General features: G+C 29.9%; 4 protein-coding genes and 1 long non-coding RNA gene across 6 annotated transcripts; 2 read left to right on the forward strand and 3 right to left on the reverse strand.

Moving 5' to 3' along the window:
- The first annotated feature begins 602 nt into the window (after window positions 1-602).
- LOC105259141 lies at window positions 603-6,969 on the forward strand. The gene is made up of 7 exons (XM_020029959.2): window positions 603-790; window positions 1,459-1,689; window positions 2,150-2,278; window positions 2,669-2,906; window positions 3,115-3,313; window positions 3,642-3,971; window positions 6,787-6,969. The coding sequence occupies exons 3-7, from the start codon at window positions 2,191-2,193 to the stop codon at window positions 6,850-6,852; spliced, it is 921 nt and encodes a 306-aa protein (XP_019885518.2). The 5' UTR covers window positions 603-790; window positions 1,459-1,689; window positions 2,150-2,190; the 3' UTR covers window positions 6,853-6,969.
- LOC112639887 lies at window positions 2,079-3,135 on the reverse strand. The gene is made up of 3 exons (XR_003123722.1): window positions 3,009-3,135; window positions 2,593-2,889; window positions 2,079-2,260 (listed from the first exon to the last, which is right to left on the reverse strand). It is a non-coding gene; the product is annotated as an uncharacterized LOC112639887 (long non-coding RNA).
- Window positions 4,350-12,896, reverse strand: LOC105259140 (protein HID1). The gene is made up of 12 exons (XM_011270882.3): window positions 12,561-12,896; window positions 11,546-11,905; window positions 11,152-11,205; window positions 10,853-11,076; window positions 10,464-10,705; window positions 9,863-10,093; window positions 9,365-9,490; window positions 8,772-9,028; window positions 8,196-8,439; window positions 7,929-8,077; window positions 7,573-7,742; window positions 4,350-7,116 (listed from the first exon to the last, which is right to left on the reverse strand). Exons 1-12 carry the CDS (start codon window positions 12,624-12,626, stop codon window positions 6,894-6,896), a joined length of 2,346 nt encoding a protein of 781 aa, XP_011269184.1. The 5' UTR covers window positions 12,627-12,896; the 3' UTR covers window positions 4,350-6,893.
- A 1,107-nt stretch (window positions 12,897-14,003) lies between these two features.
- Window positions 14,004-18,069, reverse strand: LOC105259139 (juvenile hormone epoxide hydrolase 2). Its single transcript, XM_011270881.3, has 6 exons — window positions 17,806-18,069; window positions 17,514-17,706; window positions 15,301-15,649; window positions 14,996-15,189; window positions 14,589-14,829; window positions 14,004-14,493 (listed from the first exon to the last, which is right to left on the reverse strand). The coding sequence occupies exons 1-6, from the start codon at window positions 17,983-17,985 to the stop codon at window positions 14,268-14,270; spliced, it is 1,383 nt and encodes a 460-aa protein (XP_011269183.1). The 5' UTR covers window positions 17,986-18,069; the 3' UTR covers window positions 14,004-14,267.
- Window positions 18,070-19,043: 974 nt separating this feature from the next.
- LOC105258801 lies at window positions 19,044-23,592 on the forward strand. Of its 2 annotated transcripts, XR_003123721.1 has the most exons (6): window positions 19,044-19,426; window positions 20,647-20,793; window positions 21,052-21,376; window positions 22,534-22,657; window positions 23,137-23,311; window positions 23,406-23,592. XR_003123721.1 is itself a non-coding variant. In XM_025415117.1 (5 exons), exons 2-5 carry the CDS (start codon window positions 20,745-20,747, stop codon window positions 23,475-23,477), a joined length of 621 nt encoding a protein of 206 aa, XP_025270902.1. In that variant the 5' UTR covers window positions 19,044-19,426; window positions 20,647-20,744; the 3' UTR covers window positions 23,478-23,592. The 2 variants fall into 2 exon arrangements, 1 of the variants encoding a protein (XP_025270902.1); XM_025415117.1 differs by lacking the exon at window positions 22,534-22,657.
- Window positions 23,593-24,521: the final 929 nt, after the last annotated feature.

The following is a 24,521-nucleotide window of genomic DNA, read 5'->3' on the forward strand; positions in this document are numbered from 1 at the left end:
CACAGCACTAGCAATCTCACGCACTTTCACTCTTCTATCATCCATCACCATATCATGGATTTTATCAATGATTTCTGGAGTAGTGGCCTTAACAGGGCGTCCAGAACGTTCAGCGTCATTTGTGCTCATATGATCACTCCGAAAATTTTGAAACCACTTATAAACTGTTCTAATCGAAGGTGCAGAGTCACCATAATATTTATCAAGCTTCTCTTTAGTCTCCTGAGGTGATTTGCCTTTCATAAAGTAATGTTTGATCAGCACACGAAATTCTCTTTCATCCATTTTTGTGGAAATCAGTCTATTTCCTCGATTCAAACGAACGCCAAACGCAGAGAAATAGACCGATCTGATTGAAACTTGGTGTGTTCTTTCAAGAGAGGCTACTCACTGAAAATAAAGGTCCTTGCACAATGCTAGGCAACAGACAATAGGAATGGGAAATAGAAACTATTCACCAATAAAAACGCGGAATAGAAAATATTCGCCAATAGGAGCAGAGAATAGATATGTCTATCTCTGTTCTTGTTGCCTGCTGCCTAGCATTGTGAAAGGGCCTTAATCTCGATTCACACCAGCGGTGACATCTCTCCGATTTTGCACGGACTTTTCAAATCACCCTCGTATGTGTATATTTATATACGCAGAAAAAGCACTCTCGTATCCTTCGCGTTTCCGATGTCGATGGAAATGAAATCGAGAGATTGGATCTACGAACATGTTTGACTTCTCTCGTGACACGTCTCGTGACACGTTGGAGAGGGAACGTTGAATGAGGAATGAGACGCAAGTGAGTACCGTGGATGCTTTTTTCTTCCATCTCCTCGAGAAAGTATATCCTCCCTCGTGTCGCTTTTATTTTTTTCTTATATACTTGATATTAATAGGAATTTAGATTATTATATTTCTAGAAATTTATTTTCCATCCTTTTCTGTCTCTTCGGCCAAAATCTCTCTGAATTTTCTACCTAAAATGAAATTTCGCTGAAAAGAATGGACTCATCAGATCTATTATCCTTTTACTTTCTCTTTGCACTTTCTACACTTTCATTACATTTTTTTTTCCTTTTATCATCTCACGGAAGAGAGTGAATAATGTACTTTTGCATTCATTTTTCTGGACAGCATTTTTATATATGCAATTATGTTTTAAATGTAGATGATATAAATAACTGTGGAGAAATTTATTTTTATTTTCTACATCTTTATTTTTAATTTCATTTCTCTCTTGAGGTATTTTTCTCACAAGAAATAAAAAAATAATACCTATAATATAATAATAATTTAAATATACTTTGTAATATCTCTTTGTACATCAAATAAACATGCATATTTTTAGAGACATTAATTCCATTTTTCATTTTTTTACATAATATTCAGAGATTTTGCTTCCAAATTTGGAACAAAACACCAGTCATTCTATAACTTGTATATTTAATTGATGCTTTTTGTTTTCAGAGAATATTGAGTATAACAATCTTAGGATAGAAGATGGACCTAATAAATGTCATTGATGACGATAATGAGTAAAAGACAATGAACAGTATATATCAAAGACCAATACGACACATCTACCTGGGATACATATGCAATGAGGCCTGCAGCCGACCCCGAAGAGCAGGAAAGTACATTGAAGATGTTCGTGAAGGATCCTGCATAAATCGTGCATCAGTGGGAAAGCATCGCTGGGTAAGTAATTATATGAAGAGTTGATTCTAAAATTCTTCTAAATTATAGTTTGCAGACATCTGTACAGATATTGGGGATAGAGCAAAGATGCCAAGGGAGTTGCATAGGTTTCACAATATTATGCAAGGAAAAACTAGCAAGATATCTCTCAAACATTTTTTATATTTGATGAAGGATCTCCTGAGAAGGATAAAGAGATTTGCAGATTAATAAACATATGCATTAAAATATGCAATTACTCTTAAAGGAATCATTTCACTATACCAATTTTGATAAATGCATAGAGAGTCATGGAGAATCCTGTCAAATTTGAATCTCACTACTTTTTCTTAGCCAGAAATTTTGAATAATGCTCGTTAGTAAAAGTCAAATCATTTTTATTAAATTGTCTCTTTTCTTCCGCTACATCTGCACAAGTTGTGAAATATTTTGATTATATAATCGAATGCGTTGTTATCAGGCAGCGATGAATCTCTGAGCTCGCTGCACAGTGATATTCTGATGCACTTCTGGATCAACAAACCAGCGGGCAGGTACTACGGCTTCACCGGCCGTCGATACCCTGCCACACCTGTGCCCAAAACACGCAGTAAGTGGAGCATAAAAACAGTATCAATTCAACAATCTATGTTATCAAAATATCAATAGAGGATATTATCAAAGTATATTATCTCTCATGTATATTACAATTCTTATTTAGATGTATTATAAACCTTACTTTAATTATATTACACATTAGAAGGGATTTTTATCATACAGCAAGATAACTTAACTAAGATAATTTAGGAATCATATTCCGAGATAATTTTATAGAGCAAATTAAATAAAGATAAGGTTGAATAAATAAACAAATGAAGAGAGAAAATTGAAGGAAAATATCGCATAAATATATATTTTATTTACTTTCATTTTCGCCTCTCGGATCATCGATTTGTTCCTCTATTCGTCTAATAATTTCATTTGTTGCTAATATTTGCAGGCCAATGTCGGCGAGGTGGCGAGCTCAGGCAGATGGTGACTCCGGTGCGTCGATTTCAGGGCCTCGCAGGTAACTTCGCAGGCGGAAACGCATCGTCAGCCGGGCCTAGTAATATCAATAATTCCTGTCGAAGCATTGCCCGGTCAACGACGACATCCGCGCGAACCCACAACGAGAACCGTTCATCATCGTCGTCGCTCAGCGCCGCCCAACTCGCTCAGCTAAACAACATCCCCAAGTAATTAATGAAAACACAAAAAGGTCTACATCTAAGAAAAAGAGAGAAAAAGAGGAGACATTCTGAGAAGAACATGCTCTTCTTATACACAGGGTGACTCACTTATACATATCTATCAGCGGAAAGATCACTTATAAGAGATTCGCCCTCGATTTTGCGAGTTTAATAAAAAAAGTAACTGTATTAAACCGTCTCTGATTGTTCGCAGCAACGTCACCGACGCCAGCAACAATCAACTGATTCTATCTAACGCGACTGGTGCGAACGGCACCAACAGAAATCTACTGGGCTTCTTCGAAATCAGCGACGCCGAACTGGCTGGCTACCGATTGCGTTGCGCCGTCTGGATCACGTTCGTCCTAGCGACGGGTTTCGTGGCGGCCGCGAAGTTCTACTTCGGTTATAGGGTAAATATCTTACTTTGAAGAGATTTAATAAGTTCGAGAAAAGATAGGAAATTACAAAAATATTTAACATAGAAAATTGACAACAAATTAAAGATTTTGTGAGAGAAGGATGGCTAAAAATTAAGAGAATCTTTATAAAATATAAAAATGTACGAAATCACGGTAAATTGTGACTTACACATAATCTGTTAATTAAAAAATAACGAGACAAAAGCGGAGAGATAAGCTTAAAAAAATTGTATTATATCAAATTTCTTGTGAAACTTGCGATTACGATTCTTTTTCCCCTTTCGATTCTAATTAATGATTTCTTATCTACATGTAACAGGGGCCAGGCTTGGAGATACTCATGTTTTGCGGGCTGCTGATACTATTGCTATCAGCATGTCTGTACTCGATCTTCTGCCGGCGTCATGATCAAAGTCATTATCACCACGGCAGTCGTCCGGAGCACAGTGCTCGCATGCAGGAGGACCACCTGGCCGCCCTGACGAACGCGTCTGGTATCAGCGACACCGTCGTCGGCAGAATGACGACGATGTCGACGACGACAACAGCGGTGAGGCAGAATCCACCGCCACCTTATCACATCGCCATCCTGATACCGCCGTTGCCACCTACGTTCTCGGACGAGGCACCGCCACCCAGTTACGACAAGGTATGCGATGAAATCGCCGGACCAGCGTGAAATTCAAGGACGATTCTCGTCCAAAACCTTTCTTCCTTCGCGACATTCTCGTGTCTCCGCTACACTCGAGGCGTAGCGCCAATCAATTCTCTAGGATTAGGATTAACTTTCACATCTGTGATAGGAATGCAATGACGATGACACATCGACAACACAACAGGAAATGGAGAGATTCAGGAAAAAGATTCGCGCGGCTATATTTTCTAGTGGGCATTATATGGGGGAGTAGGGAGAGGGGTGAGGAGCCGTGCTCCTTGCCACCGAATTTACGTTTATGGTGCGGGTAAACTGTATTTTAATCTTTTATACTTCGACATACTACGCGTGATATATTTGACTTAGCTTTAGCGCGACACAGGTCGTAAACTTGGTCGAGTCATTCGATTTTATCCGTTGTTCTTCCGGTCTTAGGACTTCCTTAAATACGTATAATTATTCCGAGAATTTTCGCTGAATCGTTACGTTCGATTATCTCTTACTTTCATAAGCTTATCGATACAAGATGCGTGTGGAGCGAGTTATTCTTGTTACTCACATACAGACATACACACACACACACACGGATACTCACGATATGAAAGAAAAGAAGCGCACAAATTTAAAACATGCGATTCGAGTAGAGGTGTCGAGTTTGCAAAACACATAACTCGATCACTATTATGATAAGCAGCTAATAATAGACACGTTTGATGTACACAGTTTCAGTTTTCAAACAGGTGCATTACTACTAGGTTCATCAAACGTGCACAAACGTTACCGAATATATACGTACGATTTAAATCGCGTGGCTTCACGCGACATACGTAAACACGCATGCGGTGTCTCGCGATAATTTACGACGGAGATGTTAGAAATCTTGTGAGCGTGAAACAAATACGATTTTATATATTTCTTTTTCCATGAATGCGGGAGAGAGGGAGAGAGAGAAAGTGTGTATGCACGCATGTAAATGATTCTTTATGTCATAACTCTGTATATATTTAACGGCAAGTACATATAATACATACTGATGTGAGATCTCGTGTTTGTGAATGTTTTTTGTTACTACAAGTCATAATTGTATTACAAAAGTCATAGTCCTTTCTAACTGCACTTGAGAACAAACATCTTTTCATCTAAAAATAACAAAGCAAATTCTAAAAATCTTAAACATTTAAAATAAATTCGAATCTGTCACTATTTATTTTTTTATTTGGATTTTTTTATTTCTGACGAGAAATGATTATCTCGCATTTTGCAAGAAAAATGAAAGAAAGAATCAAAATGATATATAAATTTTACTTCTCGTTATTTTCCTTTTTTTTTCTTATTAGACGATTAGACGATTATTCATAGTTTTTTCTTGGAAGATTTATTATTTTGAATAGACATTCGTTTTATCTCGAATTGCAAAAAGTCTAAGAGAGTGCAGCTAGGAAGAGCAGGTAGATCTAAGATCAGTTCTTTGCGTTACAGTTTAAGAAAATTGCAGTCGACTTGCCGCGCACAAAGTTTTCAAAAAAGTTCGAAAAAACCGGTTCTTTTTCCTTCCATCGGGCCTTCTCTTATTACTTACACTCTTCTAAAAATGAACTCGCGCTCGCGAGACAGAAAGAAGAAAGGCCACGTGGTGTTGCAGTGAGCATAATAAGAGCAGACCCGGAAGTGTTCTCTCAACTTATGTGGTTACAGATACAGTATATTTTTCGCGAAAACGTGAAGATCAAGGACTCATTCGATTATAAATAAGCGTGTTATCTTTGCATTTATCTTATCAGTTTATCTTTACAATTGTATATAGCAGAACATACCATGATATGGTGCAAAAACGCGAATAAAAATTTTCCTTCGTAAAACGCAGCTTCATATACATGTGGCGAAAGATGGATTAAATAGATCCGACAATGATAATCTACGATATCACTGGTCTTAACGAAACAATCGTACTTCGAAGATCCTTTTCTTGAAAAAAATTATATAAAATATTCTTTAATATTTCTCATCACACATTTAAAATATTAATGATATAAAGCATGCAGAAATGTAAAATATAAATAAATTATAATAAATGAAATGTATATGTAAATATATATAAAAAATGCCAAATGTAAGAGCCAAACTTAAAATTATTTAAGTTTAATCAAATTTTATAGTCAGCGCATCCGCTCTTTTCATTATTTCTGCTAATTTAATTTAATTAGTGCATTTTTCCTTAAGACCGACGATATACGTTTTTTCACACTATAACTAACGATACATATATATTACTATGATACAAATGAGAGATTACAGTCTTCGGGATATAATAATAATAAATCATACGATGTCAACTGTAAACCACGCTTACAATCTTGTACGCGGTTCATATATGTTACATCATGAAAGTACTTTGGACGCTTTCGCCGTGTAAAAAATAATTAGAAACGAGATGAAGCGTGCATATTCGCCGCTCTTTATCTCTTTGGATAAATATCGATCAAAGACGACATTCGATTCTTTCTGTTTTTTGCTTATTAAAAATGTATTTGAGATAATTGTTATAATTTTTTAGGGATTATTTAAATGAAATTATTTAAATAATCTCAAAAGAAACGAATTGAATTTCAATTAATTGAAATTTCAGAATTCTAATGATGTAATACTTTAATTAAGACCTCGAAGGAATTTATTTCAGATTTCTAATCATTTCTTTATTTTAACTTATTTATTTTAAAGCAATAAGAAAATTAAGTTCATATCTCTTCGAGTTCTTATACAAAAAAAGCGAGTCACATTTTATTCTTGAAAATTTAATTAATGTTTATAGGAACGGCTCTGTATCGTACACAATAATGAGTTCGACGAAACTCACCTTTCTGCGCACTGCCAATAAAATAGTATTACGAGCGCGAATAATAACGCGTCTCTCGCTATCTAAACCCTCTGGATCTCGAACAGCTTGACATCCGTGTCGTACCATATGGGAGGTTCGACATTTCTTAAATATATAACACCCCACATGTACGTGCGAAACCATGCGGTTGTACCAGCATTAGCTTGATACCGCCTGATGAGTATAGGATGCGGCACCGGTAATAGGCCGACTAAGGTGCCGTGCTGCAGAAACTTCAAGATCTCACTTTCGTCTGTCAATCCCCTAATAATAAGATAGACAAAAAAGAATATATGTGAACATAATGACTAGCGTTGTTACCTCTCATAATTCTCTAACTACTGACAGAAAGCATTTAAGCCTGAAACAATTTTCGATTTTATGTCTATCTAATTTATGAATGTTTAAATTACTAATTATTCGTATATAACACGAAAGAATATATGAAAAGAATATATAAAAGAATATATAAAATATATCTATGTAAAAGATTTATTTAGGATGATAATTATTTAGATAAATTATATTTTACTACTAAATTAAATAAACTGTATCAGAAAGTAAGAAAGGGAAATAAGAAAAATGAATAAATTAAAAGTAATTATACCGATAATTTTGAAATGTATAATTAAGCGAAAAGGTATTCTCTTGTAAAAATTTTGGTTTCTTAGCGCATTGGACTGTTTTTTATTTTCTGAAATCAAAGATCGAATGACTTACTTATCGATGCAGATCTTCTCAACTTGCGGCACAAGGACTTGGAGCAATCGCATGATAGTCTGCAGCGGAAGCTTGCTCTTCCATTGCCAGACCCATTCACTGGATGGCACCCATTGATTCGTGTTCTCCACATTGGCATTCGCTTGTTCTGCCACGCGAATACCACCCTTCTGCGCATCCAACAAATTTCTATTTATTCTCGATATTTATTTTTTATACAAATTATAAATTTTATTATAAATTTCTATTGTTATTCTTGATATTTATTTATTGTGTCTTTTTAATAGACTGTTTCGCATCAATAAATTTTAAAAAATTAACGAGAAACGAAATTCCCCTTTTTCTCTGTTTCTTACCGGGACTACAGAATTTTTGGTCGCATTCATAGATTCCTCCGCAATGTCCGTCTTGCTCTCTGAGCGATTACCGATAGATTTACCAATATCGATGCTGGCTGACGGGCTCAAGGGATGCGCCGATTCTTTCTCTGTCATGTTCTCAATACCTGCGATTAATGCGCTTGAATTTATATAAAAGCTAAAGATATAAGTTTTACATATATAATACATTGAACAGTCTAGAAAAAATTTAATTACTAAAATCACGCACAAAGAGAGACTCACCAGGAGTTTCCAATAAAGACGCTTTCAAAGTTCCGGGCTCGGCGGGTTGCGCAGGATGCGATCCTTCCATCGCGGTTTCGCTGACGTTCTCGTTAGACGTGCTTGCAGGCATATGACGACGCTGTCTTTTACTGAGAGATTTTGCGATCGTGTTGCAATCACTGGGTAGATTTGCAAGCGCGTGAAACACTTGCCGCTTGCGTATTATAGTGTAGACTAAATTACTGTTCCCATCGAATTGATACTGAAAATTCGAAAGCAAGGTCTAACACGTATAGAACTCTAAGACATATTATCTCTTTTTTTAATATTTTATATTCCGTATAATAAAAATATATATAATAAAACAAAATATAATTTTAAAAAAATATTTTTGCAAATATTAAAATTATAACCAGCGTGTTGAAAGGAGAAGTAAATTGCAAACTTAATAAAAGGATAGTTTGTTTTAAATTTTACGTTATTGATATTTTACAATTTTTTCGAAATTTTACTATTATTTTGAAATTTGTATATGTGATTGAACAATATAGATTGTACATGTTTAGAAGAGCATTATGTACATGAAGATGCTACCTGAATAATATTATTAAAGATCTCAAGCAGGAAGAACACCAAGTGGTGATTGGTAACTGCTGAGAAAAGGAACCACGGCGTACTAAATGCCTCCAAGAGATGCAACAGTTTCGTACTGGCCACCATGGATAAGGTTTTAAGATACGGCGAGACATTGACTAGAATTGTCAGTAGACAGTCAAATAACGGTTGCAGTCTCTGATGACCAGTCGTAATAATTTTATGGAATACAGTAACTAAGAGGTCGGCGTGCGTTCCTGAAACAAACAGAATGAATAGCATTCTTTGATACATTAACTATTTAAATATGCTAAAATATGTTTACAAAATTGTAGATAGAAATTATATGAAAAAAACTTATAACAGATTTTTAAATTTATGTATTCTTGTACACATTGTATACACAACTATACATAAAATATTTTTAAAAACTAAAAATTCAATTTAGTGATAAAGAATTTAAATCTAGAAAAACGAATTTCTAATGATTGACTTTACAATTGAAAACACTATTGTGCTTTTTACACTAAAAAATCTGATTATTTCTTAAAATTATTTAATGTAATATGTACAAATGATATCTATTATCACACCTGTGAAAACCGGAATGTCCATAGGCACTGTAGCTGTGTATGGTTTATTCAACCTTACTCCAAAATTGCGTTCTCCGCTCAAAAGAAGTAAGATAAATACACCGATGTGCATCAAACCAACTCGTGCTGAAAAATTAAGAAAATTGAAAATTAGTCAACTTAATTTTTAAAAAACTAAAGTGATATAATTCACATTAATATATCGCTGCTTCAATTCAATCCTCTAAAATATAAAAATATTTTTTCTGAACAAACATCAGTTAATGTTTTATATTATTCTATAATTAAAATATATAATTTTAAAAAATAATCGAATTAATATCATGTCTTTGTATTATGTTTTTTCGAAAAAAAAGATATTGTTTATATTAGATTATCTCTACAGAAAAAATATTATTTCCTACAACATATTTTATATAAAATTTTTTTTAAATCTTGATGTTGAATTGAATCACCGATGTAAATAATTGAATAAAGAAACAGGGAATAAAATTTTACATTGATCGGCACGAGAATCGTTTAAATGATAAAGAATCGGCACGAGGACCTCAAGGACATCTGAACTCTTTAATACATAATATAAGAACTTCTTGTTGTAATCACACATCTTCCAAAAGAAAACCAGTAATTCCTGGTGAAAATGCACTTTCTTGGTCGAGTTTGGCAGATACGTTTGCATCAATGGATTATTCAACAATCTGGTGATACCCTTTAGGACAAATTGGAAATCTGCAAGAGAAAAAAGTAATGTCTTTTTTTTCTATATAATACAACCAAATCTCTTTACATCTTTTTAAACTTGTACCAACTAATTCTCCATTTAAAAATTGATTTTTTTATGAATATTTTATGGTATTTTTTTAATTATCAAAATTTTAATAAATCTTTAGGATGTAAGAAATCAAAATCTTGCTTCTTGTTTAATTTAAAGTATATTAATTCAATGTCTATACAAATATATTTGAAAAACTGAATGTTAAAAGTGTTGCACAAAAATAATTATGCATAAAAATTGGTAAATCGAATAAAGAAGTTATAAATAAAAAAAAAAGAAATCTGGAATAACTGAAATATATAAAATGTCATAAAATAGATTCACCTTCATCACGATGAATTCGACTGAGATAATTGATGAACAAATTGTCTCCGACTGCCCCTTCTTCCAATGGCGCCCCACCAGTAGTATCATGGTCTAATGTTACAATCAGGATTTGCAAGGCGACATCGACTAGCGGTTCCAAAGAATCGGTGAACAATAAATGATTATACGGTACTCCATAACCAACGGGATCATACGCACATACTGTATTTAATAGCGAGGTAAACATTGGCAATGCATGTCTGTGAATAATAGGTAGATTATTAATTATTAACAAAAATAGAATAATATCAACTATGTTGTAAATATAAATATATAGTAAGGTAATTATATAAATACATATATTTTATATGACTAATATAATAATTAAAATAAGAGGGATAAATTACCTATTTTCGCTGCTAGTTAAATGTTGAATCCATTTATTCGGCGTAATTGACGGGTCCATTGGCGGATTGTACATGGTTTCGCTGAAGCATGTTAACAAGAGTTTCAACAATTCCGTGCGATTCGAATCCAGAATAGGATACCTCGGTGGCGAGTATGCGAAACCTACTCCTGCTTCCCAGATATATTCGCAACTATCTATCGATTGCAATTCATCGACTTTGTCCTACAACGATAATTATATATAACAATGCATTTCCTTCTTCCTCCTTATGAAAAAATTCTAGCTAATAAAACCTACAGGGCCTGATTTCCTATTTGCTGCTACTGTAAAATCAGGACAGAACAATAAATCCTAAAACAGAAACAGACATTGTTTAGTATAGATTTTCATGTACTGTATAAAATATATGTGTAAAAAAGTGTTAACTAAATTTGTCATTAATTAAAAATAATATATATGTATAATTTATCATTTATAATTTATTTTAAAATTTCTTTTATATATATAATTTATATATAAACATTTTTTTATATATATATTTTTATGAAATACAATTATCTACTTTAAATAATAATTAATTATTATTTAAAATAGAAAATTTATTATATTTTATGATATGTATTTTATGATTTTATCATACTTTAGATACATTTTATTATATCTTGTTTATTATATTTAAATAATTTCTTACAGAAATTGCATTCAACAGAGAATGCGCCAGTGGCAAGCTCTCCTCGTCATCTTTGCCAGGTAAACTGGACCAGAAGAAACCTTTCCAATCAGGATCCTCAAATATGTAAGGTAATAGACGTGTTAACAAGCGGCAACAATTCAAGACAGTTTGATGCTCCCGTTGAGTTCTACAGCTACTGTCCACTGCCTTAACTAATTTCTCAACCGCTTTGTAACATAATGTGGCCAAATTAGAAGGCGCCTCTTCTCTTAATATACGAATCTCTGGAGCTGGGATCAGAGTGAAGATATCTTGAACATTGGTCACATTCTCAGACCAAAACTGATCCCAGAAAGAATCGTCTGATGCATCAATCACCTATTTTTATACATTATATATAAATATTGATATATATTGATAACTTTCAAATAAAAAAATTATATAACATAATATATAATAATTGAAATATTTTAAGAGAGAGACAGCTTTTCTTACAATCTTCTTCATAAAAATTTATTAATTCTAATGTTATATAGCTCTCTATTAATGGTAAAGTGAAAATTAATATAGTTAATATATCTTACATATACTAATTCTTATTATTACATATTACAATTTTTATAATTTTCTTTTAGTATTACGCTCATTGTTTAATGAGCTTCAGAAAAGGACAATAATATTTCTATAAACTTTGCACTAACAGTATTACTCTTTTGATACATCTTCACATATATAATGCTACATATCCTGAAAAATATTCTATCTTGAATGACTTGAATGCCTTGAAATTTTTTTGTTTCTTGTAGCAGAAGATAATATATTTTTCTCATTTGTAATATTTAATCAATGTAAGTTTAATCATAAACTGAATAAACATAATGATTAAAGATACAGATGCTTTTATCCGATTTCATAATAGATTGTTTCTTCGATCGACAATTTTGTTAAGAATATTTTGCTCTCTTATCGATCTGTCAACCGATCATATGTTATCCGATCGGACGGGTAAACAAGAGACTATTTTTTTGTTTACCTGAGTCTTTGACGTCAATTGCACCACGGCCTTCCGGAAATTCAACTTGGTGTCGGCATTGCCCATGATGCACCTCCGTTATCACTGATAATAATGCAATTTCGTCGTAGCAAAAGGGGAGTAAAAACGTCGCTGCTCTTTAAACGGGCATCATTGTCGCCATGTTTGTATTATGACAGTGATGACTGATAACAGATAGGATAGACAGAGCTGCCAACATCGCGTTATCTCGCGCGAAAATAAGAGGTGGAAAGAAATAGAGGCGGCGCGTCAAGAAACGTCATCGATCTCGACAAAGCTGAGAATACAAAAGAAAAGCCTGTTTCCTTCACCTCTGCATCATGTGTCATTTTTTTCAAATGACATCGAAGTATATAAATATTTGCTCAAGCGAGAGAAACGCGTTTTTTCTTCTCATCGAGAAAACAAATTCTCATGCAAGATCGAATGCGCACATCGTATAATCATCGAAAGAATCTAGGAGATTAAAGAAGATAATCATCGTGACGCATTTCGATAAAAGTCGCCATCTTGTTGATATTCGAGTAGCTGATTCGCTGGATCCGAACCAATGAAACGCGAGAGCAGCGTGTATTTTGTTAGAAAAAATAGTGTACGCAGACGATCTAGTATTTTTGTAGTTTATGTTCGTCTGTTCGCGCTCCATAATAAGATTTTTGTGTTCTCCTTATCGTTATCAATTAAATCTATTTTTAACTTTCTCTTCAGTCTCTCTACAGTTCACTTTTCAGATTCATAATTCGTGACAAAATTCGGGATAGAATTGTAATTATATTTGTATTTTTATTTGTATTTGTAATTTTATGTGTTTCGTGTAAAAAAGGTAAAAAATTCAAAAGTAAAATATATATAAGAATATTTATATACATTAGAATATCCGAAAAGATTATAAATAGAACCGCATTTTATACAATCATATAAAATGCACTGAAAAATACAGAATAATTAAAATCATTTAATTAAAATACTTAATTTATAAATAAATAATTAATTAAAATAATTAAATATTATTAATATATTTGTTTCGGTTTTTTTTTCGACAGTATTCATAAAATTAAAAAATGCATCATTTTGAATGCTTCTGCAGCAAGTCACTATATTTTATATATAAAAATATTAACATTATATTAATAATAGTTTATGTGCTAAAAAATATGTTGCCCTTTTCAAATATAAGAAGACTTAAGAATTAAGGAATATATATAAAGTTTATACTTTTCAACATATATATGGAAGAACATGATTTCAGAAAAAATTAATAAAAAAGATACAGAAGAGATAACGTAATAAGAGAGAATTATTTAAAATATAATGATTTCTTTCTGTAAAATATAATATATATATATATTAAAATGTAATATAAATAATATATTTTTTCTCCTTTTACAGCGTTCGAGTTTAAATACTTGTAAAAAAATATAATAAAGATATCTTTATTATATTTTTTATTCCCACCTCGTCAATAGAAGCCTATATATCATTTCGAACAAATTCAGGCTCCTCAAACGCTACAAAAAGAGAAAAAAAATATCAGAGAAAAACTTACATATCTCATATTTTTTTCTTCTTTTCTTTTATTATCTCTTTTTTATTAATTCTTTCTCAAAATCTTTTCTAAAGATCCGAACACTCATGTTTGCGCTTTTGTTATTCTCGTTCGCGCACATGTGTGAGTTAGAAATTAAATCACAAATATTTATTATGTGTTTTGTTCCATGTTTCCATTTCGTCAATAGAGGCCCATATATCATTCGCAAGTAATTCAGGCTCTTCGAATGCTGCAAAATGACCACCTCGAGGCATTTTAGTAGCGCGTAAAAGATTCACGAATCGTGTCCTAAGCACACGCGGAGAGTGCTCCATAACTTCATAAGGAAACTGCGCACAAGCGGTGGGAACTTTTACCAATGTTCTGTAAAAATATACATATTTTAATATTTACAACTCATTACGAGGATCATCGTACAATAGGATTATTGTGGTTCGGGATGATCATTGTATACGTACGCATTTATGAGATCTCCCAGCGCTACATTCTCCTTGGTAAACATCTCGGCGTATATTCTAACGGCTGTAGTAATACTATTGGATGCCCAATATATCATTAAATTATCGATCAACTCGTCGTATGTATATTTTTCCAAAAATCCACCATCTTCCATAGATTTATAGGAAGGATTCGTACCAGTCGAAAATTTTTCTATGAGATATGCCGCTAGACCAGCAGGTGAGTCAGTTAGCCCCACTCCTGAAACATGATGATGATGATGATGATGATGATACATTATTGATAATCTTGATATCAGTCGTAGAACTTCAGAAAAATTTATTAAATTCTTCAATTTTTACTTAACGTAGTATCTTAATTCCTTTTTTTTCTATGTATAATATTATATTACATCAGTAATACGTACCAATCGTATCCGGCTTTGTAGCTTGAATATGAAAATATCCAGTCTCTAATAGGAGCATTTTGATTGAAAACATTCGTGTCATGTCAGTCTTTTTTGTCCAAGGTAAAAAAGAAGATAAATACTCGCACAGTCCTTGTTTGATTAGAATCGATCTCTTCAGTATTATACACATGTTGGAATGCATACCCAGCACGCTATAATTTATACAATACGTTTGTAATTTTTACACATCGATGCTGGGAAGCTTAAGTGATACATTTAGAGAATATGTATTTAGTGATATATTTAGAGGAAAATAATATTACTGTTGTGGAAACAGAGTCGACATGGCGTTGACGATGCCTGAGCCCCAATCCCCGCCTTGTACGTAAAACTGATTATAACCGAGCCTCAACATGAGATTTTTTAGGACCACGCTCATCTGAATATACGAGAGGCCAGGTATCGTAGCTGCAGTGGAGAAACCGAATCCGGGCAAGGAAGGAGCTATCACTTCAAATACGAAATCGTGCTCTGGTCTTGGTGTCGTCAATAAAGGTATGATTTTGTAAAATTCCATTATGGAGCCGGGCCATCCGTGTAAAATTAACAGTGGTAAGATCCGTTTTTTCTCCGCATTACTTGGTTTTATGCGAATAAAGTGTATATCCAATCCTGAATTAAATGTAGAATATACAGGGTGTTTTATTTTAATTTCCCCAGGTAAATATTTCGGAAAATAATGAAAATTCGAAAAAAATGTTTCAGACAAAAGTTGTATGGTTGTATTCACTTTTTTCCGAAATATTTGTCTGGGGAAATTAAAATAAAACACCCTGTATAGTCATTTATATAGAGTGCTCACAACCTCCGTACAATACTTTAATAGTTTACAATACTTTAATACTTTTCTAGAAATAAAATGGAGTAAAAAAATCTAATGTAAAAATGTTGAGGCTGCAATAATTTTTGAATTATTGATTTTTTTTAAATCAATAATAAATGATTTTTAAATCAATAATAAATGATTTTTTTAAATCAATAATAAATGATTTTTACTACACAATTGATTTTATTTTATTGTTTCTTAAGTGCGTACATCGTAGATTAATTAATATTAAAAAATTATAAATGATATGCGAAAAACATTAATTTTTTTTTAAAAATAGTTAATTATTACAAGAAATTATAATAATACATTCATTTCTACAAATATTTCTTTGATTAAAAAAATGTATCTCGTTTTTTAAATATGTGAACACATTAGATTTTATAATTATATTTAAATATGATAATTAATTAGCATTTAAATTTTTATTTTAAAAAGAATTCAATGGTTTCCGTACATTATTTATAATTTATTAATATTAATTAATTGTCATGAAAGATGTATGATGTACATAATACATACACATGTAAGAAACAACTAAATAAAATAGGCTATAAAAGTTAACATTAACTGATAGAAAAAACAGATAATAATAACAAATGAGTATAGATACGAACATAAATGTGCAAATTTTATGCGATATCATTAACAAACTTTGATCTTACTTATAATACAAAAACTTAAATCATCAACACTTTCGCATAAGAATTTTTAATTTTAGTTCTTTGTAATACATTATTAAAATATTATAAGGCAATTGTTAAATATTTTGTATAGCATTTAATGTAAAATGTTAAAAAATAATGATAACATGAGGAAAATAGATAGATGCAAGCACAGCAATTTATGAAATCTGCATATTTATCATCTTTATCATTAAATTTTTGGTCAGTAGATACACATATGAAAGATTTAAATTTCGTGATTCATAATAATTTCTGTATGGTTTTATTCATAATGAATTGAAAAGCAAAGCCAACCAATGAATAACTCAAAATTAAATGTATAAATGTATGCCTAAATGCATGTATGTATTTATGTCGTTACTTATAAATTATTTACTTTATAAATTTGATTTGCTAATGATTGAACGATATTTATTTTTAATTATTTCTAACTTTGAGAATATTTTGTGTTAGAATTTTTCCGCTAGAATTAATTTCCATTTAAGAGTGCTCAATTAAAATACTTTTAAGTTAGATGGAGTCAAAGTCTACTTTATTGAATGTCTTTTTAAATAGTATGATTATGTTTACGACAATGCAATTTAAAAAAATTAAATTGCTCTATTGCAAAAATATATATTTTATATTACATATTATTCAATGAAATATAATTAATCAAGTTTTAGATTAAATATTATATTATTATTTTCTCATTTTTCGGCATTTTTCGGAAACATTACAAATTTTGTAGTAAAAACTTAAAAGTATTCATTCTAGGAAGAGAGCCATAAATACTTTATTTGGCTTTGTAGCTATCTGTTAGTAAACATGAAGTGATATTTATAATATAGCTATTGAGAACGACTTTCCATTAGCATAAAAACAATAAACATCGATGAAAGGCAATAGATACAATTTCGTTTTCGAGTTTTCTTTTAAATTAAGTGGCCAAATACTTTTGAGCGGTAGTGTATATATTCTTTACCTTGGATATTAGTCTTAAAATGTGGATATTGATTTATGAATTTCAGACGTTCCTGGAAATTATAGTTGTCTACCCAGTAATTTAAAAGTTTACGTAGGGCGTCCGTGTTAGTGCCATAATTCCAGGCAACATTTTTCAACGGCGGTGTCAGAGATCTGGTATGCTTTAATCGATACTTTAAATCACTCACAAGCTAGAAATAATAATTTTTTCTTATAATCGCTTAATTAAATCGAGCTTTTCTATTAAATCCTTTAAAGCCTTTAATTATATGTCAAATTTTGTTGATTACCTCTTCGGAGAAAACGACTTCGTATGGTCTGATATCGTTGTTAACAGAATTTTCGGTACCGGGCGTCCACCAAGTCTGAGATAACTCTGGCAATTTAGTCTTTTTAGAATAATATCTTATTAAAACATAGACAATTGAACAACAACCAATAGAAATCACAGTTGCTAGAGGATAATCCATTTTGTTCGCGAATCGTATTTAATTTTGATTTCGATCGCTGAAAAATTATCCGAGATGATGCTTGTATGATATCTCAATGTATACTGATACTCACTGAAGTCTATCTCGCATATACTATGTGCGAAATGACCTGATAATCGAGTCTCCGTATTCTCGATAACTTTTTTCTTAACAATCCATATTCTTAATTTTCTTAAATTTTCTTTCACTCTTAACTTTCACTTTATTATTTTTTTTACTGAACTCTTTTTGAAATGTAAATCTTATATATAGAAAAAAAACAGGGGAGGAGCATTTTAAAATGACGAGGAGCATTTTAAAATGACGAGGAGCATTTAAAAAAATATTTTTGTGTTTTTTTAAGTGCATAATAAAAATACTAATAATTGTCGCCAAAAGAGTATGTCATTAACAGTTATTTATAACATTTATTTATGAAGCATTCGAGCATTTGAGCATTTCTTTCTTTATAAGGCAGTCGTATTGAAAAAGAAAGCGGGAGAGAGAGAGAGAAAAAAAGTAAATTGCAATAACTGAAATTCCTTCTCTGAAGCTTTCTCTTAACTGTATACATGTGAACAAGTATAATAAAGTAGTATAATCAAGTACATGTTGGTAGTAAAATACGTATAGAGCTCAGTATTTGTGAGAATATTCCAGCTTATCTTGTGATCATGTATAAATAAAATAATTAAGCAAATGAGATTGTTTTTCACCTGTGCTTTTTACGTACATTGTAATTTTGTAAGTTGGCGATAATATCTTTCTTCTTTCCTCACACAGAGATTTTATTTTATATATTTTATCTTATATAACAATTTTATATAATCAATTTTATATAACAATTTTATATAATCAATTTTTATAAAAATATATCAAAGTTGAATTTACATGAATATAATCAATTTTTTTATAAAGATATATCAAAGATGAATTTAGATATTGAATAAAGAAACTTTAATATTGTAGTTTGAATAAAATAAAAGAATAATTTGAAGAGAGAGAGAAATATATATACATATTATTATAGATCTTTTAATTTTTACTTATAAGATCATTTTGTAAATAATTATATATCCCTAAAAATGTTAACAAAGTAAGTAATCATTCAAGGTTTTCAAAAAAAATTTAGGAAATGACGATTACGTGTAACAACCTGTAATTCGGCGAAACATCAGCTTTGTATACAATAACAATAGGCAACATAGAGGGCCCAGAGTTTAGGTCAGGTATCGCTCGAAGTATTGGTTGAAAAAAATTTAGGGGCAAATCCGTTGGCTCCAATAGATTGTCATACGACAAGCGGAAATGCACTTGTTGTTGGATCCAAACTGAAAAAAATCCGGCAGGTGAAACCGAATCTCTGTATAATTTCAAGATTCATGGCAAGGTAAAGAATACAAGTAGATCAAATTCAACACAAGCACGTGTCCAAGAACAGGTAATTTCGCTTTAATAGAGTTAGTGGAGTCTATGCCGATTTAAAATCAAGGATTTTTCACATTTTTACAAGCGTATATTCATTATTGTTCTTTCATTGTATTCTATCATTATGTCGAAGGACTTAGAGACAAACCTTTGACTTGATAAAATGTACAATCACGTCTCGCTGGATAATATCTTATTATATTAATTATGCCACATATTTGCTTTAGTGCTCCGCTTTTAGTGCCGTTCCATGGAAAATTGGAGCAAATAACGCCGTTTGCGTTGTTTGCTCCAATTTTCCATGTGATAAGAACAGCTGACACGTGGTCATAATTCGATCAGGATGCAATGGAACAGATGTTCTTTTCTGTCAGGACCGAAATCGATAGTTATCACTAATTATATAAGTGTTATTATTTTATATTTCATTTGATACTTAATAGGTTTGTTAAAAAAAAGAAATATTTCATTATAATTTTATGTAATTTGATAAAATTGATAATTGAAAATTGAATATTTTTAAAAAGTATAATTATTGGAATTATTGCAATATTAATTGAAAATTACATATTTAACCAGTGAATATTGATAAAACTTAATTTCATACATAGTAATTATTATTATTATTGTATTTACATTTGATTATTGATTTATGACATGCACATAGACTATGCTATTGTATGAAGTTTTTGATTTTTATTGAACATTCCGATGATTTTAATGTTTCGAAATTGAATTCTTGTTTCATATTTACAATATTTAATGAATCAACCTTTTGATAAATATTTTAATTAGTGATACATATTTATTAAATATTATAAATACATATCATAATTTACAACAGTTAACTCTTATTATTTACAATTTGAAATAAATAAAAACATTTAAAAGATTTACAAAACATAAAATAGAAATTAAAGTTTTCTGTTAATAAAATTTAAAAAAGTGACGTGTAAAAATTTGTGTGCATTATTATTTATATCCGAACGATTTATATATATGAATTATTATATGAATATTTTTTTAAAATATTTTGCCATTCAACATGTATGTTTTTTCTAATCAGACATTTACTTTATCAAATATTAATTTAAATCTAAATTTCATTATATTTTATTTTATTATAAATATATGCATAGTCTCTCAATTTATTTTTCGGGAAAAAAATGTGTGAGCTGTAAAACTGCTATTTCACAATTTCAACATTTAAAATGATTATGTCTTTAATTTCAGACAATTGATACAAAATTGCAATTCTGATAATAATTTAATTTAAAAGAGTGCAAAATTAGTTTCTAATTAAATTTTTTTAAAGAAAGATCCAAGCCATTATGAAAAAATGGTGGATCTTATATCGAATTTTCACAATTTTCATGTTTGGTAAGATGATATTTCATATTATTTAAAATATAATTTGCTAATTAACAAAATTAATTTACAACAAATCTTTGTGTATGAAAAATTACTCTACAGATAATAATTTTTTATTTATTAATAAATTTATTTTGTTATTGGTATTCTTAATTTATATCAATAATATATATTTATTTATAATAGATTAATTTATAAAAAATTAATGATGGATGTATATTGACTTATCAATTATCTTTTTATAAATTTTGTAATTATTTTTTGTAGACACTGTAAAGAAAGCAACGAGTAATGAAGATGATGATATAGAAAACAATACAACGTTAAGTATGGTAGACAAAATGGAATTAAATGCGGTAGACAATGCAAAAAATATTACAGAATTAAATACCGTACAAAATGTGATATTAAATAATACAAATATAGAATATAATTTCACTGACTATGATGAAATGAAAGAATTAGTCATGAAAGAATTACATAAGAGAAACAGACAACGTTTCTTTATAACGCAAATTATAATACAGATTGTAGTAATAGCAATTATACTAGTGATTGTGATCATTGCGATTATCAAGAATAAATATATCAAGTAAGTAAACTTTTTGTGCATATATATATATATATATATATATATATATATATATAATATGTATACTTATACATTTTCTAATCATGTAATTACGTAAGATTAATTAGTAAATCATTAAAATTATTAAAAAATTAAGACAAAAATGAAATATGTAAAAGGATGGTTATGGGAACTTATTTCGTATGTCTTGCAAAATACACTATACAAACACATTCGTTTTTGAACACACTGACACACTTAACATTTTGTTCTTTTTTGTCGATCTTATCTTATCTCTTCTGCTTCTTCTGAATTGCTTAATTTATCAACGTGCCTCATGATATCACATTCGGCTTTGGAATCCATCAAAAAGTTTATTCTTGTGATTTATCACGCAATCAATCGATTATTTCGATCTATTTGCACTACGACATGAAAATTTAAATATTTTGTCTATTTATTTTATATCTAATTCAGATTCATCTCAGATCAAACTGAATTTGCAACTAAATCATCTTTTTTATAGATCTGAATCATTTGCAACTGAATCATCTATTTTATAGATCATAAGTGGTTTGAGATTCTTATCATGATGTATCTGATTTTCCTCTGGAATGCTTAATACATTGTAATTATATTGTAATTATTAAAATTACGCACAGTTTTTCAATCTGAATAGTTTGTTCTATCAAAGTTATCGCTTCGCTATCAACGTATTTTTGTACATTTTTGTATCGATCAAAGTTTCGCAAGCTATATATAGAAATTCTATTGTAATAAATTTATTCAAATTTCTTTGTCTTTGATCTCTATTTTTTCTTATATTATTAATTTAGCAAGCACTAATTTCAAAATAAGAATTTACTCACGACTTATTTGCTTAACTTCTGGTGCTTTATGTAATTTTTGGTACTTTATGATAATGATATGTTTATCTTCTGATATAGTATCTTCTTTCACACAGTAATCTTTAAATTTCGCTTATATAAATGCTGCGCACATCTTATTAAATAATAACTTGCATTAACTTTTCAAAAGTAACATGCATTGATTTTTCAAAAGTTTGCTGCTACTGTATTTCGATTTATCGATAATTTCGATAGTTCTAATTGTTTAGCTAACTGTTTATTCAGTTCAATATATTCAAGTAAATTTGGAAAACATATCGATAATTGCAGATATATATAAAATACTTGTACATTCTACTCATCATAATCATCGATGAGTAAACCAAATTATCTTAAACGATTCACAAAACCGGTGTGTACACAACCGGACATCTCGCTTTGGAATTGGCACAAGGTAAGGACGAAAATGCAATCAAAGCGAAAACCTTGTCCACTTTTAGATAATTTCGACAGTGAAATTAAGTAATCCTCCTGCAATTACAGATGAATTTACAGAGATATTTTGTTGGAGAAAAAAAACTCCAAACTTGATATATTATTTATTCTTATCACATCAAAAATTTTTCACTAATTTCACTTCAAATGAAGACGAATGTTCTTAACCATCTTTTACTAGATGCTTTGAAAATTTTATTTTTTCTATTTTTTATCTTTTCTAATTAATCCTAAAAAACATTTTAATAGCTGTGTTACATTGACAATCTTTTTATCATTATTATATATATTTTATTTTATATATATTTTATATATATTTCATATATATTTTATTATATATATAATATTTTTTTTATTCTTTCAGTATTGCGCTTACATCCACACAAAATTACTTTACATTTATATTAAAATTTCGTTAAAATTTTCTGTCAATTTTAGACTCAATTCATTCCATCATGTCGCACGAGAATACTTTCAGAAGATGCGTTCTCGTTCATATATAATTACTATAAACAATATTGAAGCAGGAAGTATTTGGGACACTCGGCAGACGTACAATAACATGCTTGCAAAGCGCAGAGAACGGGAAGCATTAAGATCGATATTTTATTACGTGAGTAAAATGATTACACGAGTAAAAGATTTGCGAATAAATATATATGTATAAATTTATTAAATTCACAACTTTTAAATTATTTGTTCAATAGAGTGCACAACAAGAATTTCATGATGATAGTATGGAGTTTGTTCGAATCGAACCTCAACGTCAAACAGTATGACCATATGATAATATTATCCTTTTTATTGTTTGACAAATTGTCTATCAATTACTTTTTATATAATATTCATATTTATTATATTAGATTTATATTATTAATCACTTTATGTATCACTTTTAATAATTAAATAATTTCATAGAGAATTATGTATCACTTTTAATAATTAAATAATTTCATAGAGAATTTGTTAAATATATTCTTAATTAAATACTTTTTTTCTTATTTTCTTATTTAGTTTTAAACTATAAGGGTTATTATTATTAATGATTTAGTGTTTTATAGTTACTGTATTTATCATCCATTGAGATTTATATTAAAATCATGATATTGTTATTATGACAAATTGATATAACTGTCTCTGTTAATCTGTAATATTGCTGAAGTTATAAACGTGAAAATCTACAGCTACAGGCTACAGTTAATAGTTGTCTACAGCTAAAGCACATTTTATATGCACTAAAAATATAATAAATTTAATTTGCATCTTTAAACTACACATATATTAACAACGCAATCTGTTTATAAGATAAAGTACTTTTCTAACAAATTTTTATTGTGTAACAACGATAAGAAAAGTTGGTATTTAAAATTATTCATTTAAAGTAAATTTAAAACTAATTAATTAATATAATAAAAATAATTATTAATCAGCAAAATTTTAATCAGCATAAAATGATATAACTAATTATTTCATTGATTCAAATTAATTAGAATTTCAAATTTATAATTAATTAGTTTTAAGTAACATTTAAAAAAATGTAAATATATGACTTTTATGTTACAAAATATATGTCTAATAAAAGGAATTATATTAACAAATTTAAGATCTTTAAATTAAATCTAAGATTTTATTAAATGTACCAAATTATTTAATATTCACGATATTAAATAATTTGTTTAAAAGAAAATCTAAGATTTTAAAAATAAATCTTAGATTCTTTTAATTTATTTTGTACGCGCATCATTGTATGTATTATTATAACAATTTCAGAATAATGAAAAATATTAACGATTTTCAAATCTGTCATTCTCTTTCTACACAAA

Source organism: Camponotus floridanus, unplaced genomic scaffold, assembly GCF_003227725.1.
Source record: "Camponotus floridanus strain SB8 unplaced genomic scaffold, Cflo_v7.5 scaffold97, whole genome shotgun sequence".
Lineage (NCBI taxonomy): Eukaryota > Metazoa > Arthropoda > Insecta > Hymenoptera > Formicidae > Camponotus > Camponotus floridanus.

Coding starts and splice junctions, on each gene's coding strand:
- LOC105259140 (XM_011270882.3), bottom strand. CDS start 12,626: ATGGGCAATGCCGACACCAAGTTGAATTTCCGGAAGGCCGTGGTGCAA. Junction 11,906..12,560: donor AATTGACGTCAAAGACTCAG/GTAAACAAAAAA, acceptor GTATAAAAATAG/GTGATTGATGCATCAGACGA. Junction 11,077..11,151: donor CAAATAGGAAATCAGGCCCT/GTAGGTTTTATT, acceptor TTATCGTTGTAG/GACAAAGTCGATGAATTGCA.
- LOC105259139 (XM_011270881.3), bottom strand. CDS start 17,985: ATGGATTATCCTCTAGCAACTGTGATTTCTATTGGTTGTTGTTCAATT. Junction 17,707..17,805: donor AAGTCGTTTTCTCCGAAGAG/GTAATCAACAAA, acceptor TATTATTTCTAG/CTTGTGAGTGATTTAAAGTA. Junction 14,494..14,588: donor CTGGGAGATCTCATAAATGC/GTACGTATACAA, acceptor ATATTTTTACAG/AACATTGGTAAAAGTTCCCA.
- LOC105259141 (XM_020029959.2), top strand. CDS start 2,191: ATGCACTTCTGGATCAACAAACCAGCGGGCAGGTACTACGGCTTCACC. Junction 2,279..2,668: donor ACCTGTGCCCAAAACACGCA/GTAAGTGGAGCA, acceptor TAATATTTGCAG/GCCAATGTCGGCGAGGTGGC. Junction 2,907..3,114: donor CAGCTAAACAACATCCCCAA/GTAATTAATGAA, acceptor GATTGTTCGCAG/CAACGTCACCGACGCCAGCA.
- LOC105258801 (XM_025415117.1), top strand. CDS start 20,745: ATGAAAAAATGGTGGATCTTATATCGAATTTTCACAATTTTCATGTTT. Junction 21,377..23,136: donor ATCAAGAATAAATATATCAA/GTAAGTAAACTT, acceptor TGTCAATTTTAG/ACTCAATTCATTCCATCATG. Junction 23,312..23,405: donor TAAGATCGATATTTTATTAC/GTGAGTAAAATG, acceptor TTTGTTCAATAG/AGTGCACAACAAGAATTTCA.